This window comes from Fragaria vesca, linkage group LG1, assembly GCF_000184155.1.
Source record: "Fragaria vesca subsp. vesca linkage group LG1, FraVesHawaii_1.0, whole genome shotgun sequence".
NCBI classification, from domain to species: Eukaryota; Viridiplantae; Streptophyta; class Magnoliopsida; order Rosales; family Rosaceae; genus Fragaria; species Fragaria vesca.
In genome coordinates, this window is record NC_020491.1 from 22179496 (window position 1) to 22198449 (window position 18954).

Here is an 18954-nt window from a genome sequence, read left to right on the forward strand (position 1 = left end):
GCATTTTCATATTTTTGCAAAAAGAACATTGCATCTCACCAGAAGTACCAAAGCTACTGGGCATTTTTAAGTGTAGCATGAAGTATTAGATTGTGGATTTGTTTAGGTTGTCAAATATTAGTGAATTTGGCAACTGGGTATATGTTTCATGTTCTTGGTCTCTCCAAATTTGGACTCTGATTTGGTGTTTTGAATTGTGTATTTATCTGAAAGTGTATGATATCTGAGATTCTAAGTACGGAAAGCAAATACTTTTTTTTGGTCATCGAAAAAGCAGCCTTTTCCTTTAGTTTCTTCCAGTGCCATTCAGACTTCTTGCAGGGGAGGCAAAAGGTTGGTTATCAAAACATTGGAACTCTTTTTGGTTACACTTGCTATGAACTATGCAATTTGGGATCTTCAGGATTTGTCAAAATGAACTTTTTTTCTTCTTCTTTTAATTACTTCCAAATCCTTTTAACCATGCGCTTTTCAAGTCTAAAATAGAAGATCTCTTATTGGTCTTTTGGATAAAAGTAAGCTTAGTGTTCCAAGTCAGCTATTTTGTGTATCATTAGTTGGACCCTTAAGTTGAGGACTTAGTGAGAACTTTTCGGCTTATCTCACCTTTCGATCTTATATCCACATCTTGACCGTTCAGTTTATAGGTATTTATGAGTAGATCATTTCTCCAAATTTTCAGCTATATTGAAAATTGTTAAGGCATTCATAAGTGTGATTTGTCAATTATGAACTTGAACGATTCATGTTTGACAGATTTGGTTCGTCCATTAATTTGATCTAGTTTGTTATCTTAACGAACACTAATTTGGCTAAAAATTTATAGAAATGATCTTACTCGTATAAACCTAAAAACTAAACGGATGAGATGTCAAAATATGATCGAAAAATGAGTCTTTTAAACCATAAACCGAAAAGTTCTCAACTTAAGAGTCTTCACTAGAAGGGATCTCTTATTAGTTGTTGCTACGTGTAAGGGTTCTTAGATAAATTTTATTTAACAAAAAAAAACCCCATGCATTGTACATTAAGTAATTATTGAAGTTCACTGCTGAAGATGTTCATGGTGAAAAATAAAGAATATCCCAATAGGAATGATATAGTAACTTGCTAGTGAACAAACACATTGGCAGGAAAGATAAAGAAAAAATGAAGTTTGTGAGCAAGCTAGGAACAAAGGAGGAAGGATAAGAATAATGAATATATAGGTCTGCATATGGGCAGACATATATGGCTTTATTCATGTATTCAAGAGGCAACAAACAAACTATATGTACATTGTGGCGGTGGGAGCATGTTTGGTGCTTTCTGATGACAGTGAGGCCTACAGTAAATCCCACAAGACAATACAGAGCCTGATACTTTGATCTGGTGGGATCATGGTACAGGAACCCTAGTTGTGATTTACTTAATCGACAACCACCAAAAACAATCAATAAATGCCAGAGATTTTTAAAGCAAAAGTTACTTGCTCTTGGAGAATTTTTAAAGCAAACCAATCTAACGGCTTAACCCCAAAAACCTCCTTTTCTTTCTTCTCTTTGTTCTTCGTCTCTCTCGGTCGAATCTTCTCTCTTTCTGTTATTACCCATCATGTATGTGCTTTGCTTAATGCTCTATTTTAATCTTCAATTCTAATTTTCAATTCCCAGTTCGCGTTACCCATCGCCAAAACCCTAGTTTTCTTTAATTTCATGTCTTCAGTCTCCTAGTTTGCACTCACCCATCAGTTGTAACAGTGATTTCTTCCAATTTGTGCTTACTGGGTTATTGGGTATTTCTTAGAATACTCACCCATCATTTGTAACTATGACTTCTGCCAGATTGTTCTTATTGGATTTTTGGGCATTGTTCTTTATATCTTAATTGGGTGTTTTTGATTGTAAATTATACTGAAAAATTTGAATATTTAGTTTTTATGGTTGCAAAGAGTATGGGAATTGTGTGTGAAGCTTATAACTGATTTGGGATTTTCTTGTTGGGTATGTTAGCAAACTGACTGTTCATATGGCAAGAGAAGGAGCCAAAAGAACTGTACAGAAAGTTGCTGAGGAAATGGAGACCCAGAATGAGAGGCTGGAAGATCAGTTCTCGGACCCGGATGGTATAGTGTCACTTTGCCACTTCTTGTAGTTTATGTGTGTCTGTTGACAGATATTCTTGATAGAGAAATGGTGCTAGTTGTAATAAGGGTCAGTTTTGATGAGAAGCCTTTTTCTTTTACAATTTAGTGCGCATTGGAATTAGTAACTCTGAATTCCAAATTCAACCTTGAATTTCAGTTGCTGAACTATTGCTCTGATGATTAGTGGTCGCGCTGAAAAGATGCTCCTGTTGTTGGTTCTGTCTTACAGTTGAACGACGAATTTCTGCCATTAAGGCTGTTCGTGATGTGGAGATTGAACATGTGCTGACCAAATTGCATTTGCTTCGCTCATATTGCACCAAGGAGCAGCGGGAAACACCGGTTTTGCAATTTTTCAAAGAAAACTTTCCAAACCTGTCCTTTGTAAAAACTGAAGAAAATGGACATCTACGACTTCAGTGGATTGGTGAGGATGGCAATGTATCCATGAATGATGGACCCAATTTACATTTTTCTCTTCTTAACCAGTTCTCAGTGGCTCACTCTGGTTGCCAAACTTTGGGTGGCTTTGAGTTTTCTATTAAAGCAGGTATTGGTACATTTTTATGTTCAGACATGGAGTAATAGAATTAGAGTATATTTGCACCCCCTCATTTCTTGTACTGCTTATCTCACACAACTGAGTTGATTGGTGGCAGAGAGATCAAGGTTTTTGGGTGCTGATAATCTGCAGATAAGAGATTTTGTAAGTTCTCTGTCGTCAATTATAGGGCTTTCACATCAGTCTCTCAAGTAAATCAACATGCTCAATTGCATTTTTTCATGTTTAAATTATATTATGATGCTATAAATCTTTAGTAGCATGCTATTAGGTAATAGATACACACATACACGCTGCATGCATGTTAAATTTACCTCAATGTTACTTGTGTTGTAGGTTTTAGAGGAGCCATTTGATACACAGATGCCAGGGCAGAATGATTCCCTCCAAACTCCCGGGGTTTGTAGCTTCTTTCCAAATCTGATTTAATCAAGCTGCTCTTAGTTTACATTTTCAGCGGTAGTCTCTTTTATTTATCATTTTCTAACAAGCAGAAGGCCTAAACAACTTGGTGGTTTGTCTGGTTCCAAATGTGTATATGCTATTATTATCTGTCTTTAGGACCTATATGAAGTCTCAATCTGAGTTACTTTTGTTCCAGTACTGTATATCCCATTACTGTTAACTTTAGGATGTATAAAAAGTCTTAAGCTGATTTGCATTAGTGCTAACGGCTAACAAGGACAAGTTATCTCTTGCTCTAGTAAATTTTCAAGAACAATGGAATTATGTTTCAGCCCGATTTTGCCCCTTGAAATATTTTGGATTACCTCTAAAGCTAAGATCTAAGCCTTTTTTTAAGACCTGGTGGTGGAATGGGTTGGAAAAAAACGTTCTTTCCGTATTAAAGCTTTACTTAACTTGTTCTTAATCAGTGTTAAGTAGCTTGTCTGCTTACTAGTCTTGTTCCCAATCTGATTGGTGAAGCAAATGGTTGGGATGCTTTTTTAGCTAGGAAGTGTGTCCAATAGGAACCTTAGTTATTTCTCAAGGTATGAAGATGTAATCAATTGGCTGTTGGTTCTGGGGAGAGGATTCTGGGATTATTTTTACTTTTGGTGATATCATCATTTTGTTATGCATGTTTAGTTAACTTGTAAACATAGTTATTGGCCCTTCATGTAGTGTACTTCTTGTTGCCTTGGGATGATATTTGGGTGTCAGGAGAACTATGAGAGGCACTGAGATTGGGGAATGATGCGCTTTGCTAACTTTGCTGGAACATGATAGGATTATGTCTGCTACACCATATATGGGATGGATGCTGGATTCTCAACTCTTGTAGCTCTTACATCATGTCTCCTAGCAAATATTTGGATGCTCAGCATTTTGTTAGCTAGGTTGGTTATCTGGTTGCACCTGCAAAGATCCACTCGGGTGAAATGCATAGAGTCTGGAAATGACGATTTTGTGATTAGTTTTCTTATCACTGGTGCAAATATGATGGGAGTAATTTAATTGTATCCTCCTGCATTCCAAGTAGGCAATGAAAGCTGTGTTTGAATCTTTTCAGAGGGTTTTCCAGGAGCTGGTCAATTACTTAATCCTTTATTGTGTGGAGAAAAACATTGCTGGTAGAATAGGTAGATCTTCATTGGGATGCAGTGGGTTGGCCATCTAGGTCTGATGGATGGAAATGAGTTGAGTACACTCACGCATCTGGACATTTTAGTGGGCTGGAGATGGAGGAGGGTTGGATAAGGCCGATTTTTGGGTTTTCTTTTGGGTGTTCAGTGACTTCAGAATTCTAAGGATAGCTCCCTCTTTTTCATGACCAAAAGCTAGAGTCCATTTATTTAGCAAATGCTTTTTGGCTGGGGGATTCTTGGTCTCAATTTGGTCTCTAATGGATAGGATTGATCTATGTCCTCCTCTTTTTCTCTCTGTCAGATAATCTAATTGTGGTCTCTTTGTCATGTTCTTAATGCTGATTTACAAAGAAAATGAATAATTATTTTGTAAGCGCTTCTAGTGTGCTGAAAGTTTCAATGATAATATCTTCATCAGTCATTATTTAGAAGACTCTTTTTCTTTCGTTAGGGGATTGTTGGTCTCAGCTTAGTTCCATTTTGATGTATGTTTGTTTTCTCACTGTTCTTTCTCTGTTAGACAATTGTTAATTCTAAGTGTTGACTCATTTTTATACTGGTGCAACTCAGATGGCCTTTAGCTAATGTTTATTTCTTGTCTCTTGAGTGGTCGGTATTGAATTTTTTACTTTTATTCTTTTTTTTGTTTCAGTTAGGCATTAAGTTATGATTAGTTCACATACCTGATACTACTTAGCTTAATGGCACTATGATTACTGATTGCCACCAAATGATGCTCTGGTGATGTTAAGAAAAGCACATGTTGATCAATATTTCTTCCAGTAGATGTTCCAGTCATTTTAGTTTAGTGGTCTATACTGCAGGTCTGTAGCCAGAGGCTATCTATTGGGATCACACCTAAAACGGTAAGGCTTCCAAAGCCTGGGGAGACCCTTTTATCTGTCCATGGATCTCCCCTTGGTGTCTACAAGGAAGAGAATATGGAAGCCATACATGGTACGAATCCGGTCCGATGAATATCTATCCTCTCGTTTCTGATATCAATATTCCAAATGTGCATGTTGCCAGCTTGTCAAGAAACTAGTTTTATTTGCCTTTTGAATTTTAAGTTTACCTGTTTCACCCTCTAGACATTGTGGTATATGTTCCTTACAGATGTGAAATAGATGGGGGCTTCTGTTATGTACAGGACAGAATAATGTCCCCTAAACATGAAAATTTCATCTGTTTTGGTGTCTTTCTAATGTCTGGACTGATGTACAGAGTCAGGAGAGGGATGACTGGCTTCAAACTGCTCAAAGTGACGGTGAATCCAGATGGAAGTCAATAGTAAGCTACTTGCCAATCAAGATTCCTTTGTTTATGCTTGTAGAACTGTGGTAATGATCACCTTAATACCTGAAACATTCTAATACCTTTGGGATTTTGCTCTACCCCTCTTTCTACCCACGTCCATCACCTTTATCTTGTAGTAGAGTCCTGCCATCACTGTAATTAGTTTTAGATTTGCTTGGACTGCCTACCTGGACCTTTTGTCTCCTTCAACTTTCATCTTAATGTTCTTTATACTAAGAAAACTTTCTGATATTGTGAATTATTTTTCTTCATTTGCTTTAGTATCCAGCAAACAAAACACTAGACACTGAATAGGTACTTTGACTTAAACTAGATCTGGGTAACTGATTCAACAGTATCCAGCCATTAGTTACATACTCCATTATGATTTCTGCTTTCTTATGATGTACATGTAGCCAGGAACTTTCAGATTTGCCTCAAAATTTGGTACAAGATTAGACTCTTTTTTTCATTTTTGTTCTCAAGTTTTCATACTTTATCCCTTAGAATCAAAGTTAAAAGGTTGATTCATTCCCATGAGTGAGTTGAAAAGGTCGATCCTATATGAAACTAGCACCAGAAGATTTTGGTTATTCAATTGTTATCAACCCACTAAGGGTCTGATGAATGAAAATCCCTTTAACTCAAAAATCGAGAGTTTTAAATTGTTTGTTTGGTGGACAAATCAACATAATCCATTTTGAGTTGTAAACCTAGAAAGAACTAAGGGAGTATTTAGAGCTTTGTCATATATGCCGGCTTGATTCCAATGCTTTTTCCTGCTGTCATAAAACTGATCGACCCTATATTTAGGGTACTTGGATCTTTCATTCATCCACCTATGACCATCTAGGTTTATCTTCACTTATGAGGAAACAAAGTTTGGTTAGTGCATTGTTTATTGACGTCCAACTAACAAAGCCTGCACTCGATTTTGTGGTTTCTCTCCAACTGTGCATCTTAAATACTGCTCCAAGGTTCTGTTTAAATTTTTAGTCTGTCCATCTATTTGTGGATAATAAGCAGATGACTTGTCCAATTTAGTACCCTGCAGTTTCAAGAAAGATTCCCAGAACAAACTCAAAAACACTGGATCTCTATCTGAGATTATGTGTTCAGGTAAACTATGGAGTCTAAAGATCTCCTTCACAAATAGTTGAGCTACTGATGCTGCAGTATAAGGGTGAGACATGGGGATAAAGTGTGCATATTTGGTTAACCTATCAACAACCACCCAAATCACAATATATCCTTCTGAATTTGGTAGTCCATTAATGAAATCAATGATATATTTGTCCAAGCTAAATCAGGAATAGAGTTAGGTTGTAACAGAGGTGGTGGAGCAACAGTTTCATAATGGTGAAGCTGGAAAATGTAGCATTGGGCAATGAGAGTTTAAATGTCTTTAAGCATCCCTGGCCAAGCCAAGGTCCTCTTGATTCTGTGGTAAGTTTTAGTTATTCCTGCATGCCCTCCAACCAAGCCTTCATGAAACTCTTTCATAATTTTTCTCTCCAATTTCCAGCTTGTGGAAACATAAACCCTTCCTCTAGAATAGGGTTTAGGGTTTAGGGTTGCTGAGGAAAAGTACCTTACTGCAGCTCCTGCAACTTTACTTTAACCACTGTATCCTGTAAACAATATTTTTGCATTTTCTCCACATATTTATGAATTGGTTGAGAGGTACCGATGAGGGTAGAAAGCTCCAACAATCTTGAGAGAGCATCTGGGGTAGCATTGCTTTTCCCAGTTCTAAATTTAATGGAGTATTCATATCCCATTTTGATCAACCATTTTTTTTTTGATCAACCATTTTTGTTGAGCCGAGTATTAATTTTCTGTTTCAAGAAATGCTCGATGGTTCTATGATCTAGTTTGCGTCCTCGGGACGGATCTAAATTGAGCCCAATTCTTAGAAGGAAAATCAGCTAAATAGCTAGAGCGTGGTCATGCGAGACGCATGTCATAACAACACACTAGCCAGCCTGGCGCCTACAACTGTCACTCAAACAGTGAGCTTGGATTACAAAGAAACGCTGTATTTACTAAAACTAAAATAAAATAGAAAAGAGATCTCCCAGTCAAAATAGGATAAGCACAAAATGCGACTGTAACACATCTCCACCAGATCTAGTTTTCGTCCTCGGGACGAGATCTAAATTGAGCTGTAGGGCCTCTGGCACTTCCCTTAAAATGGCACACTGAACACCAAATTACATGAGAATCTGGACTGATGCTAATATCAAGAGTAATATTGAAAATGCTTTCAGCTACTCTTATCATTCATGGAAGAAGCCTGCTATTGGTTGGTATAAGCTGAACATTGATGGTTCTAGGAATTCTAGTTCTGGCAAAATTGGTGCTGCTGGAACTATAAGAGATCATCCTGGTTCTTGGATTTCTGGCTTTCAAATAAATCTTGGTATTGGTGAGATTTTAGATGCTGAAGCATGATGTTTATTTTATGGTCTTCAACTGGCTGCTAAACTTAATGTTCAAAAGATTGAAATTGAATCAGATTCGGCCATTCTTGTTCAACTTCTTCAGATGAATGATTGTGGTTTACATCCCCTGGGTTCCTTGATTGCTGGTTGCCTAAACCTCATAACCAAGTTTAACATTGCCAAGATCAGCCACATTTTAGAGAAGGAAACATGGTTGTTGATGCTCTTGCCAAAGATAGCATCAAATCATAGCTTCGGTTTAGTCCTCTTTGACAATCCTCCTATCCATGCTGCTCAATCTTATCTTGATGATATTTCTGCTATGTCCAGAGCTAGAAGATGCTATACTTATAATGCTTAGTCCTTCTGTTTTTTCTGTCCCAGAAATTTTATTCACACATCTCTAATTGTTAGATACACTTCTCTTTTTTCATATGAATTATATAAGACTTTGTGGATACGTAAAATTACCAAATGAGACATTGATATAAAAATAAAGAAACCTAGTTGGGATGTTTCAATATCAAATTTTTAATGTTAGCTTGTGCCGAGTACCAATATTTTGACACATGAATATTATGCAATGATTCTTAATAATCGATCAATTTAGTATTACGTTTACCCAAGACTGAGCATTCTCATTCACAAATTGTTTTAATGAAATTCTATTTCAAAAAACAAGTAACAAATGATTAGTTTAATCTAGTACTGCATCTATGCATTTACAGGATACTACTAACTCGAACTAATTTGGTACAACACCACGATACAATTTTGTAGTCGAACAATATCTAACTGAAATGGTACAATCTAACCTGGGAGACAAATGATCCTTGATTGGTTTTGAGATTAACACAATTGCTTTTAAACTGACGGATGCCGCTCTGTATGAGATGGTACTGATGAGGCACTAGAACAGGTTACTCTAGCCTTTGGGACCCATCTAAACCTTTGAATTGGCAGGTTGATGATATAAATCTGAACTTTCAGGATCTATTAAGTTTTGGTTAGGAGCGAGGAGCTTCACCGAATTTCTTACCTGAATTTGAAGCCACCTACGAAGGTTGTTAAGAAACTAGTGGAGTCTGCTGAGAAATTGAATTGCACAATGTGCCAACAAGTGGAGTTCGAGTAGTAACTAGTGGAGTTTCGTCTTTAGCATTTAAGTTTGATGTTGCTTCACCATGATATTGCTGGTCTCCTCCCAAACCATCCACTTGCGTGTTTCCTACTGGGCCATCAGCTTGTTGTCTTCCTCCCCTAAATTCCACTTGATTTGCTGTTCCTGAACTTTGAGTTGGCTGTTTTCTGTTCAAACCTTTCTCTAGCTGGTTTTCTTCCCAGCCTATCCCAGCCTTAACTTCCACTCGCACCCGCTTTGTCTGGTGACCTTTAAGCTCTGGAGGACTTTGATCTTTGCTTTCATCAACATTTTTAGTACTCAATTGCCTAGGAATGCATGCCGACTTCGTTCCAAACAAAAGATCCACCAACTTGTTTCCCTCCATCTGGTTATCTGAAAATGCTAAGAGGTTACTGAGAGAAGAATGAATACACCTATAGATCTCTTGGAATTCTTCTGTTCCTACCGCCCTTGCAACATTTTGAGATAGATCTGTGAAATCCTCAACCTGTTGAAATTGTAGTTAACACACATTGAACATGTTGAAGCAACAGAACCAAAACTTTATTTAAATGAAAGGGTAATCTGATGTTACATTAATAGAATTATAGTAAGGATCCCATAATTTTGATGTCCACGATCCTTCGTACAGACTCGCACATAGACCTTTCTGCCAGAGATTTTCAGCTGATGCTACCTTTATTGTAGAAAGAACTAAGAAACACTTTATATATAGAACAAATGTATCTGAGTAGTATGTATGAACATCATGCGTAACCTTGTAAAGGAAATTAGCATCTCAAAGCATTTTTTGAAGTATCAACTCATGTGGAGATGAAAAGTACAGACATTACCTTGACTAACAGAGAAAATAAAAGATCGGCCACGGATTCTTTGTTTCTCTTTCCAAACTCCAAATAAGTTTCTATTCTCTTCATTACAGAGGCAGGATCAGTTCCATCTGTGACACCAAAGATAACTTTATTGTCACAAACTCACAATGATATGAAAAAAAAAACCGATAGTTTGAAATCTTGTTTCGTTTTCAATATAAAGCACTCTCATCAATAAAATACTTTCATTTTGTAACAAAAAAAGAAAAGAAAAAAGAAACGACTAGTGTCTACTTTTTAATTATGAACTGTTCAGACAACTAAAGCTATAAAGTCACCAGTTTCTTGCTGTTCCTTATATATCTCTATTAGATATGGTCACTACTCACTTCCATCACTTTGGTGTTAGATTGTAAAGCCAGAAATGGGTAAAGAGGTCAAACCTAGAAAAATTGTCTAAACCTACAACACAAGACCCCTCAAAGGCCCAATGTGACACCAAATTGACAGAAAGGACCACATTGGTTAACATATATAAAAACAGGAACCAGATTGGTTAAATTCAAAAGCACGCACATAATTGGTCAAAAGGGTAAAATACAGGGATAAAAAAAAACAATTGCTTTAAACATATCAAATTAAAAAAGGAAAAGATAATTAATTACACATCATAAAGCAAAAACTGACCCCTGTGCTTCTCTAGGACTTCTAAAGCCATATATCATACCAAATGAGAAGGTTGTTGCTGCTATAAGCTGCTTAGTAATTAACTTTTAGTTGTTTACAGTTTATTTACAGTTTAATTCCAACTTTTAGTTATTATATTGAACCAGACAGTAGAAGTTCCAGTAGTGTTAGTGTAAGATATCTTTCTGTGGAAAAAAAAATGAAAAATAAAAAGGAGCAATTGCTGAAAACCAACTCTTAGACTTTAACTTTTATGGAGGCCATTCAGACCTTTTATCTTATATATTCTTTGGATAAGGTGTTCAGATTCTCACCTTCAAACAAAGTAGATAACGGAGGTAATATTGGCGGATCTCGAGTCTGCATGAAATTAATGAAGAAATAACTGGAGATGTACTCAAAGAAACATATGTACAAAGGTAGTCTACTTCTGCCAACAGAAAGCCATCCCTAGACTGACGTATGACAGAATGTTTAAACAGAAAGGGTAAAACGTAGGACAGTAAAGAAAAATCTAACCAAGCCAATGGAATACAACCTAATGAGTGAAAATTCTAAAGCAAATTTTAAGAAAGTGACTTGAAAAGGATGAAGCCAAAAGATTTTACCAGAACAGAAAAAGGGATCAGTAACTTATCCACCAAGATTTGATGTTTATTTTTGGGGGCAACAACTAAGTGTTGATGCTTCATCTGATGAATCTGAATTTTTCTTTTTCTTTTGTGGATTGTTTAGATTGCATATTTATATTTTTTTATGAAACAAAAGCTGCCTTCATCATCAGATAATGTTATTCCTTCAATTCTTTAATTCTTTGTCCTTTTTTTTTAATACTCAGAAAACCGTAAGCCTGCTCTGTCAGGCCAGGCTCAAAACTAGGGGTTCCTGCCGAACTCTATAATCTTAGGAGGCAGAAAGTAGGTACCTTGAGGAGTTGCACCGCAGACAACATGGACCATTCCATGGGCCAGACCATTCACTTTCAAACATATAAAATTATTTCCAGAGCAACAGCATTTTTTAACCGAAAGCACAACTACTTCACATTTTACTTATCTTATTCAACCACTCACATAGTCACATATATCTTCAGTTCTACAATTAAATCAAATAAAAAAGACTCACAATTGCTTAGAAATAATTGAATGCAAAGCTTGATACGACAAAAATATGAGCAACTTAATTTTTACCTGCAGATGGAAAGCAACCAATGATATTATGCCAAAAGAGCTCAGAGTTCGATCTTTGGGAGAGTTGATATTATGTGCTTTTGCCCAGGCTTTCATCTGAAACAGTGAACAAAGATGATATGGGTACATTTTATGCCTATGGGTCCTAAATATTAATAATAAGCACATGCCAAAATTATATTGCAAAGGGCCTTCTTCAGTTTCATTTTCTAATAAGAAAAATAAATTATTGACAATGAAGGAGATTACCAAACACGGGACACTCCACTAAAAAGCCTAAGTCAGAAGAAACAAAACCTCAGTACATAATATCAGACCTATCAAAGAGAACACATACATATTAATGTCTAGATCACCTATTCTTGCTACTCATCCCTTGCTAAATTGTTCACCGAAGTTGTCATGAAGCCTAACCACAAGATGGTGAACTGATTTATTACCAATTAAGACTGAGTTGGCGGGAATTTTTTTCCCGTATCGGAAGAAATTAATGAGAAGTCATGGACTAATTCTTTAGGGAGACAAAACGAAAAAGAAAACCATGCACTAATTACAATAAGAAGCAGCAGCAGAAGACAACTGGCAATTTCCAATTAGTATCTTTTGTGTTCTCCTTAGCCTAAACCTTTCTTTTAGGCTTTCCTTTCCTATTACTATAATAACACATTAGCTTGCATGTCTAAGAACCTAATATGAAAAGGAGAAACAAAATCAAAAGTCATACTGAAAATTTAAAGAAGCATACCACACAAAATAAAGAAGACCAAAACAGTATCGAGTGTTTCCTCGAAAACATATAGTAGATATAAATGGGGTTTTAAATTGTGTATAGTGTCAGAATCAAAATGTTGTAAACTTGGCAAGATAAATAGAGACCATGGGGTGAACATTAAGGACAAACTGCTACTTTTATACAGTCATATATCAGTCTTTAGTCTTTACCAGAAAACTCAGTTTCTGAAACCTTCGGTCAATTCTAGATATTAGGTAGACAATCTGGGATTTTACAATGCCATCCGTGTTCTCAACTGATAAATCACATTCAATTCCGGTTCCACAGTCTACAAGCTTGATTATAGGAACCCTAGCACTCATAATTGTCTGTACACCATCAACATGCCCTGCCCCTACAACACAAAGATGCAAATCTGAGATCAATACAGTGCCAGATATTCAATGACATATGGAGCACAATCATTTGGATGCGAAAGAGGCACACATACATATTACCTATCTATATATTCTATTAAATATATGTGTCTGCGCATACATATACAGAAGAATCACGGAGATGATCTAATTAGGCTCTAAGTTTGAGGGCCCTGAGGACAACATGTGAGGACCGTCCAAATTGTGATCTCATGATTTGAAAAGTCCATTTTTTAGGTTGAAAATCATCCCTACAAAAACTGACCAACTGGACCATTTAATCATCTAATTGTAACTGAATTAGTAATACTAATAGTGCTTCCCAATAAACACTTAAATGGTTAAATGCATTTTGATTAGCCAGATCCTATTTAAAGAAGAAAATTTAAAGGGAACCTAGCCGTTTGATTATCATCATGTAGACACTCAAATCATCGTGATTATAATCAAACAGCTACAAAGTCTGGTTAGGCTTATCTTTTTAAGAAATTACCCTTAAATGGAAACTTATGAGAGTTTGGATAACTGAAATACACTGGAGTACACAGTGTCACTACAGATCCCATAGCTAACAGGGCATACACACATAATATAACTTCAAGATATCTGATTAGAACACTCTCACAACAAAAGTTAAAGCACTCATGTTTTTCAAGTGTCATCGCAATTGCAGAAGACAATTGATGAATCAGAATTACCTGAAACTAACTTATATCTGTGCATCTAAAACAGAGACATTGAGAACCAGCTCACATAAAATAAATATGATGCAAACTTTGAAAGTACTTGGGTATTAATTTCTTTCTGTGTTTGTTAGATGTGTGTCTAGGTTAGAGTGAGTAGGAGTAAGCAACGTCAAAAAGGTTATATGATTGCTGACATATAAGCATAGTAACAGCTATTACTTTGAAGAGCAAAAAACTTTTTAGCAAACTTCCGAAGGGTTTTGATCTTCATATCTCGAGGAAGACTGCCGAAACTGTTGCAGAAACTAACAGAAAGATCAAGATCACTTTCAACACTGAACAAATCCATCACGAACGAACCATAGACCTCAACAACCGGGATATTGCCAGATTTGCCTGAAAGAAGTAGGTAACAGCACTCAATCTCAAATGATACATTAACGGAAAAGTACAATTTAACAAAACAAAACAAAAAAAAGTCAGGAAACAATAGCAATCTAACTAACACGCAGAAATATAAACGAGCATTATGCAAATCACACACACTTGTCTTTGCTCGGTAGCATTTCCATCATTAAGAGGATGAATCAGCTGTAGAGTTCACTGAACTAGCCACTAACTAATTTACAGTAAACATAACTAATAGCACAGTTTGCAATTGCATGCATATTAAAACTGAATACTAAAATCCGAAAATAATTGGTTTAAATGCAAGTAATTACAGCCAAGAAAGAAGAAGTTAACCATATAATTCCTTGGAGATGTCATTGAATATCCGAATCAAATCTCTCCGATTGTGATAATCAATCGGCTTTGGACGGTGAGCGGCGTAAACATCATGAAGTAGCTCATCAAGTTTAGGCATACATGCAGAAGAGATCATGTATTTCTCTAATCCTTGCAACTCGAGCTTCTTAGCTTCATTGAACATCTCTGGAATCAAATCCAAACAAACAAAATCAAAATCCACAAGGATTGGAGTAAGAATAATTAGATTGAAGTCTCAAGTACTCACCGGTGCGGCTCAAGGCCATCAGATTGAAGTCTCCGAGATGGGAAATAAATATAGGAGAATGGAATTGAAGGTATTCGGATTACGGCGAGGGTGAGAAATCAGGGATTGGAAATTGAAAATTTTTGGGATGAGAAAAGCCTCTTTCGAGGGTCTCCCGCTACATTTGCTTCGAGAAACTTTTTTTCCCTTTTTTTTTAATTTTTTTTATCAAATGCACAATTTATAATAAAGAAATTTTAAATACACACCTCTAATCTTTTAATACACACGTTTATTATTTTACATTTTACATCAGATTTTATTTATATGTTTAATTACAAAAACATCAATCAATTTTTTAAGAAAAAAAAATAAATAAAAGAAACTTCATCTTCCTTAAAACGTAACTCTTCTCTATTATTACTACATATTAAAATAAAAGAAATAAAAACTTCTTCTCTAAAATTCATCACCTAAATTTCGACTACTATCGTAATCACATGTACTATTTAGTATTTACCGATTCATTAATTTGGTTTTTTTTTTATCAACTTTAGTTTTTATCTTGCAGACTAAAAACTAATTTTTATGCTATTGTACTTCTACTAGTTTTTTAACTTTGAAAAAATTATGTATGCTCAATATATTTTTTTCTTCAAATTCTAGCTGATTGATGTCATATTGGAGATTTGAAGTTTAAATATAATATTACTTTTTTCATTATAAAATGAAAATATCAAGAAAAAATTCTAACCCGATAAAAAAAATATCTTACAGAAAATAAAGAGAATATGTAAAGAGAGTTATGAATAGTAAATATATAATAATTATATTAAATAACATATTATTATTAGTTTTAGATATTGAGGGTATTTTAGGTAGTTTGGAATGTGTATTTAGTATAATATTAAAATAAAAAACTAGATGTGTAGTGTATTAAGTAAGGGGTGTGTATTAAGAAATTATGGATGTTTATTTAAAATTACTCTTTATAATATGCTACAATATTGTGAGTCGAACTCACGACCTCTTATTTATAAGGAGAGACTTATGTTACTAGATTAAACGGTATTGAGCATTTTTGTTTTTGACCCGAGTGTTTTGAGAAAAGGGCTCAAATATAGATTATATCGTCGATATCAATGTATTTTCTTTTTCTTACAAGCTTCGATATTATTATTTTTAATTTTTATATTTATATTTAATCTTTTTTTTTAGGATCCTCTTGCATGTCTTGGGGTATATATACTTTACCTAGGTGGCGCTTAGGTGGCAATAACTCTGTTAGTTGGCTCACTAACCCCGTTAGCTAACTCCGTTAACGTCCCTTTACGCTGTTAAAGTTAATCTCGTTACTTTTTTAGAATCTCGACTCTCACTCTCTCTCCTAAGCCTAAAATCAACATTTCAATCCCTTTCTCTATTAACCACAACCTGAGTTGCAGCCTCCGCCGCCTCAAAACCTAGATTTGCCGTCGCCGATGACGTCTTCTAACGGCAAAGAGAGCCACGAGAAGGTGTTTCACTCGCCGCAGTGCTCGTCGACTAGCTACGACAACGGTTATTGGACGCCGAAGTAGAGCAGTGCATCCTCGTCGCTTGGCGTGCGCCGGTAGCGCACCTCCTGAACCTGCGCACCCCTCTTTGTATCCTTACAGAGTAGCCCAAGCCCACTCGGATCTCCAACAACGAACCATTCCTTGAGAAGTACCGATCCAGGGGAGGCGAGTCTCTGACGCCGACAAGGAGGAGTGGACGAAGCGATTCCCTTCGTGTCTCTTGTGTTGCGGCTCCCAGTTTGATTTGGAAGCTAATCTCTTCGAGGTAACTATCAAGCTTGCAGTTGTTTAGTCATTTATCTCTCTGTTTCTGCAACTTATGGAACGAAGGGTTATGGGAAAGAGTACATAAATCGTTACAAGATGATGACAAAGTTTGTTCATTTACTTTTATCAAACCGTGTAGAAACTGAACAAATAAAGTTAGATGGTGAAATTTCCAAGTATTCTTTTCCTGTTTTAGATTTCATCATCAAAGAGTAGTGCCATTAGTTATTCTCGTTTGTGAAATTGCTTGTGTTGGCAAGTCGCTACCAACTTAAAAAAAAAAAAAAAAAAAAAAAAAAAAAATTTTATTAATAACTCACACACCCTACATATGTCAGTGAGGTTTGAACCCATGACCTCAAAGTTATCAATTAAACACCTTAACCAACCAAGCCACGGCTCACCGATGTCGCTACCAACTCACGCAAAGGCTAAATTTGCCCAATGTCATGCATGTCTTTTTAATATGTTTATTTGTGGAGCATTCATGATTCTCTCTCTAAGAATACGAAATGACAAAGAAAGTTTGGAGTGTGTAGTTAGGGTTGAAGAAAGGATTTGGTTGGCTGAGGGCCAATTGTGAGCTCAGAGCTCTCTTTCTGATTTGTAATGTATAAGATTGCTATCAGATAGCATCTCTCGCCGGAGGTGAGATCTAGGCAAATTTTGGTTTTGTTATCATTGGCATGTATTACGCGTTTGATATTATGTTTAGGGAGTTGAAATGCATGTGAATGTTGGTTTTGTAGTCATTGTTTGCTCTCTCCATGTCTATGCAAGGATATGATACCCGGATTCTTGAAGTAAGGGGAGCTGGATTGAGCACACATGGGACCGAATTAGGGGAAATAAATGGTACGTAGGTGTCTTGATTTATGTCGGAACTTTCACTTGTTAAGAAAGAAATGAAGATTATAACTTATCATAAACTTGTTTATTTTCTGTGCATTTAGCTGAGAAAACTGTCGTGTTTTTGAGTTTGCACTATGATAAAATTCCTTTATGTAGAACCAAACTGAGCATACTTTATTTGCCTGTGGTGCTCAACCAGACCCTGCTCAGGTGCTAAATGTTCATGTTCCGTTCGGTGCAATATATGCTGCTCTGCATCATCAAGTTTATGCTCAAGACATGACGGATACAATCTCTCGCCTGAGGTGAAATAACGGATTTGGTTGGCCGGGTGCTAATTGTGAATCAGAGCTCTCATTCTGTTTTGTTCTGTTACTCTGTATAAGATTGCTTAATGTTGTTTTTGGATTTGACAACGTTTAGCCAAATATGCGTGAATAACGTAATTGCTGCTCTCATGAACTGTTTGTTTGTTTTTTTCTTTTTTTTCTTTGTTGATACATCGTTTATCCCTCGAGACAGGCTAACATACCCACCAATACCTAATACATTTTTTTCTTTTTATTTACCCATTTAGATTTTGACACGTGACATATTTATTTTTTTTATTTTACAAATTTAACAACACAATTACACAAATATAAGTAAATTCGTTCAGAACAAATAAATTTGGCTCAAACTTCGTAATTACAACATATATACATTTATTACAAAAGTTTCAACCAAATGTCTTTATCTTTGTAAAAGCGTTGTGAAAAATGTAATTATTTTCTCAATACAAAAAAATCACCGAATTACAAAACCGAGAACCATATTACTTAAACGAGGACAAATGATCTATTTATTCCAAATCTGAAAATTTACAATTTGGACAACACATTCGTCTTCAATTTTGTAAAAGGGGTCATAAATTTGTAAATCTGGTTCATACCTCATGATTACAACATATGAACATTTATTACAAAAGTTCAATCAAATGTATTTATGTTTGTAAAAGCGTTGTGAAAATGTTATTATTTTCTCAATACAAAAATACACCACTCAATTATGAAACCGATAACCATATTACATGAACAAAGACAAATGGTCTATTCGGTCTAAATCTGAAAATTTACTATCTCGATAACACATTCGTCCTCAATTTTGTATAAGGGTCATAAATCTGTAATTTTGGTTCAGACCTCGTAATTACAACATATGAACATTTTATTACAAAATTTTTAACCAAATGTCTTTATGTTTGTAAAAGCATTGTGAAAGATGTAATTATTTTCTCAATACAAAAAACATAACTCAATTACAAAATCGAGAACTATATTACGTGAACGAGGACAAATGGTCATTTTGGTCCAAATCTGAAAATTTACAATTCGACAACACATTCGTCCTCAATTTTGTAAAAAGGGTTGTAAATATATAAAAAAAATTCAGAAAAACCGTAGTATAGAAAACTGGTGGGTACTTTAGAATTTTCCTTATCCCTTTACTCATTATTTCATGTGTCGATTTTGTATGAAAATTTTCATGTTTATTCGCTTACTTATATTTGATATTTTTTTTTCATCGATGTCAAAGTTTTTTCAAGTAATGGTCATTTG

The 18954-nt window shown here is 35.5% G+C and overlaps 2 protein-coding genes across 2 annotated transcripts; one reads left to right on the forward strand and one right to left on the reverse strand.

The window, feature by feature from the left end:
- Window positions 1–1414: 1414 nt before the first annotated feature.
- LOC101313156 lies at window positions 1415–5829 on the forward strand. The gene is made up of 7 exons (XM_004288587.1): window positions 1415–1595; window positions 1992–2104; window positions 2355–2675; window positions 2785–2831; window positions 3024–3086; window positions 5101–5233; window positions 5501–5829. The coding sequence occupies exons 2-7, from the start codon at window positions 2008–2010 to the stop codon at window positions 5515–5517; spliced, it is 678 nt and encodes a 225-aa protein (XP_004288635.1). The 5' UTR covers window positions 1415–1595; window positions 1992–2007; the 3' UTR covers window positions 5518–5829.
- A 2620-nt stretch (window positions 5830–8449) lies between these two features.
- Window positions 8450–14834, reverse strand: LOC101313452. Its single transcript, XM_004288588.1, has 9 exons — window positions 14700–14834; window positions 14429–14617; window positions 13904–14080; window positions 12792–12976; window positions 11850–11945; window positions 10974–11019; window positions 9994–10100; window positions 9735–9836; window positions 8450–9647 (listed from the first exon to the last, which is right to left on the reverse strand). Exons 1-9 carry the CDS (start codon window positions 14716–14718, stop codon window positions 9084–9086), a joined length of 1485 nt encoding a protein of 494 aa, XP_004288636.1. The 5' UTR covers window positions 14719–14834; the 3' UTR covers window positions 8450–9083.
- Window positions 14835–18954: the final 4120 nt, after the last annotated feature.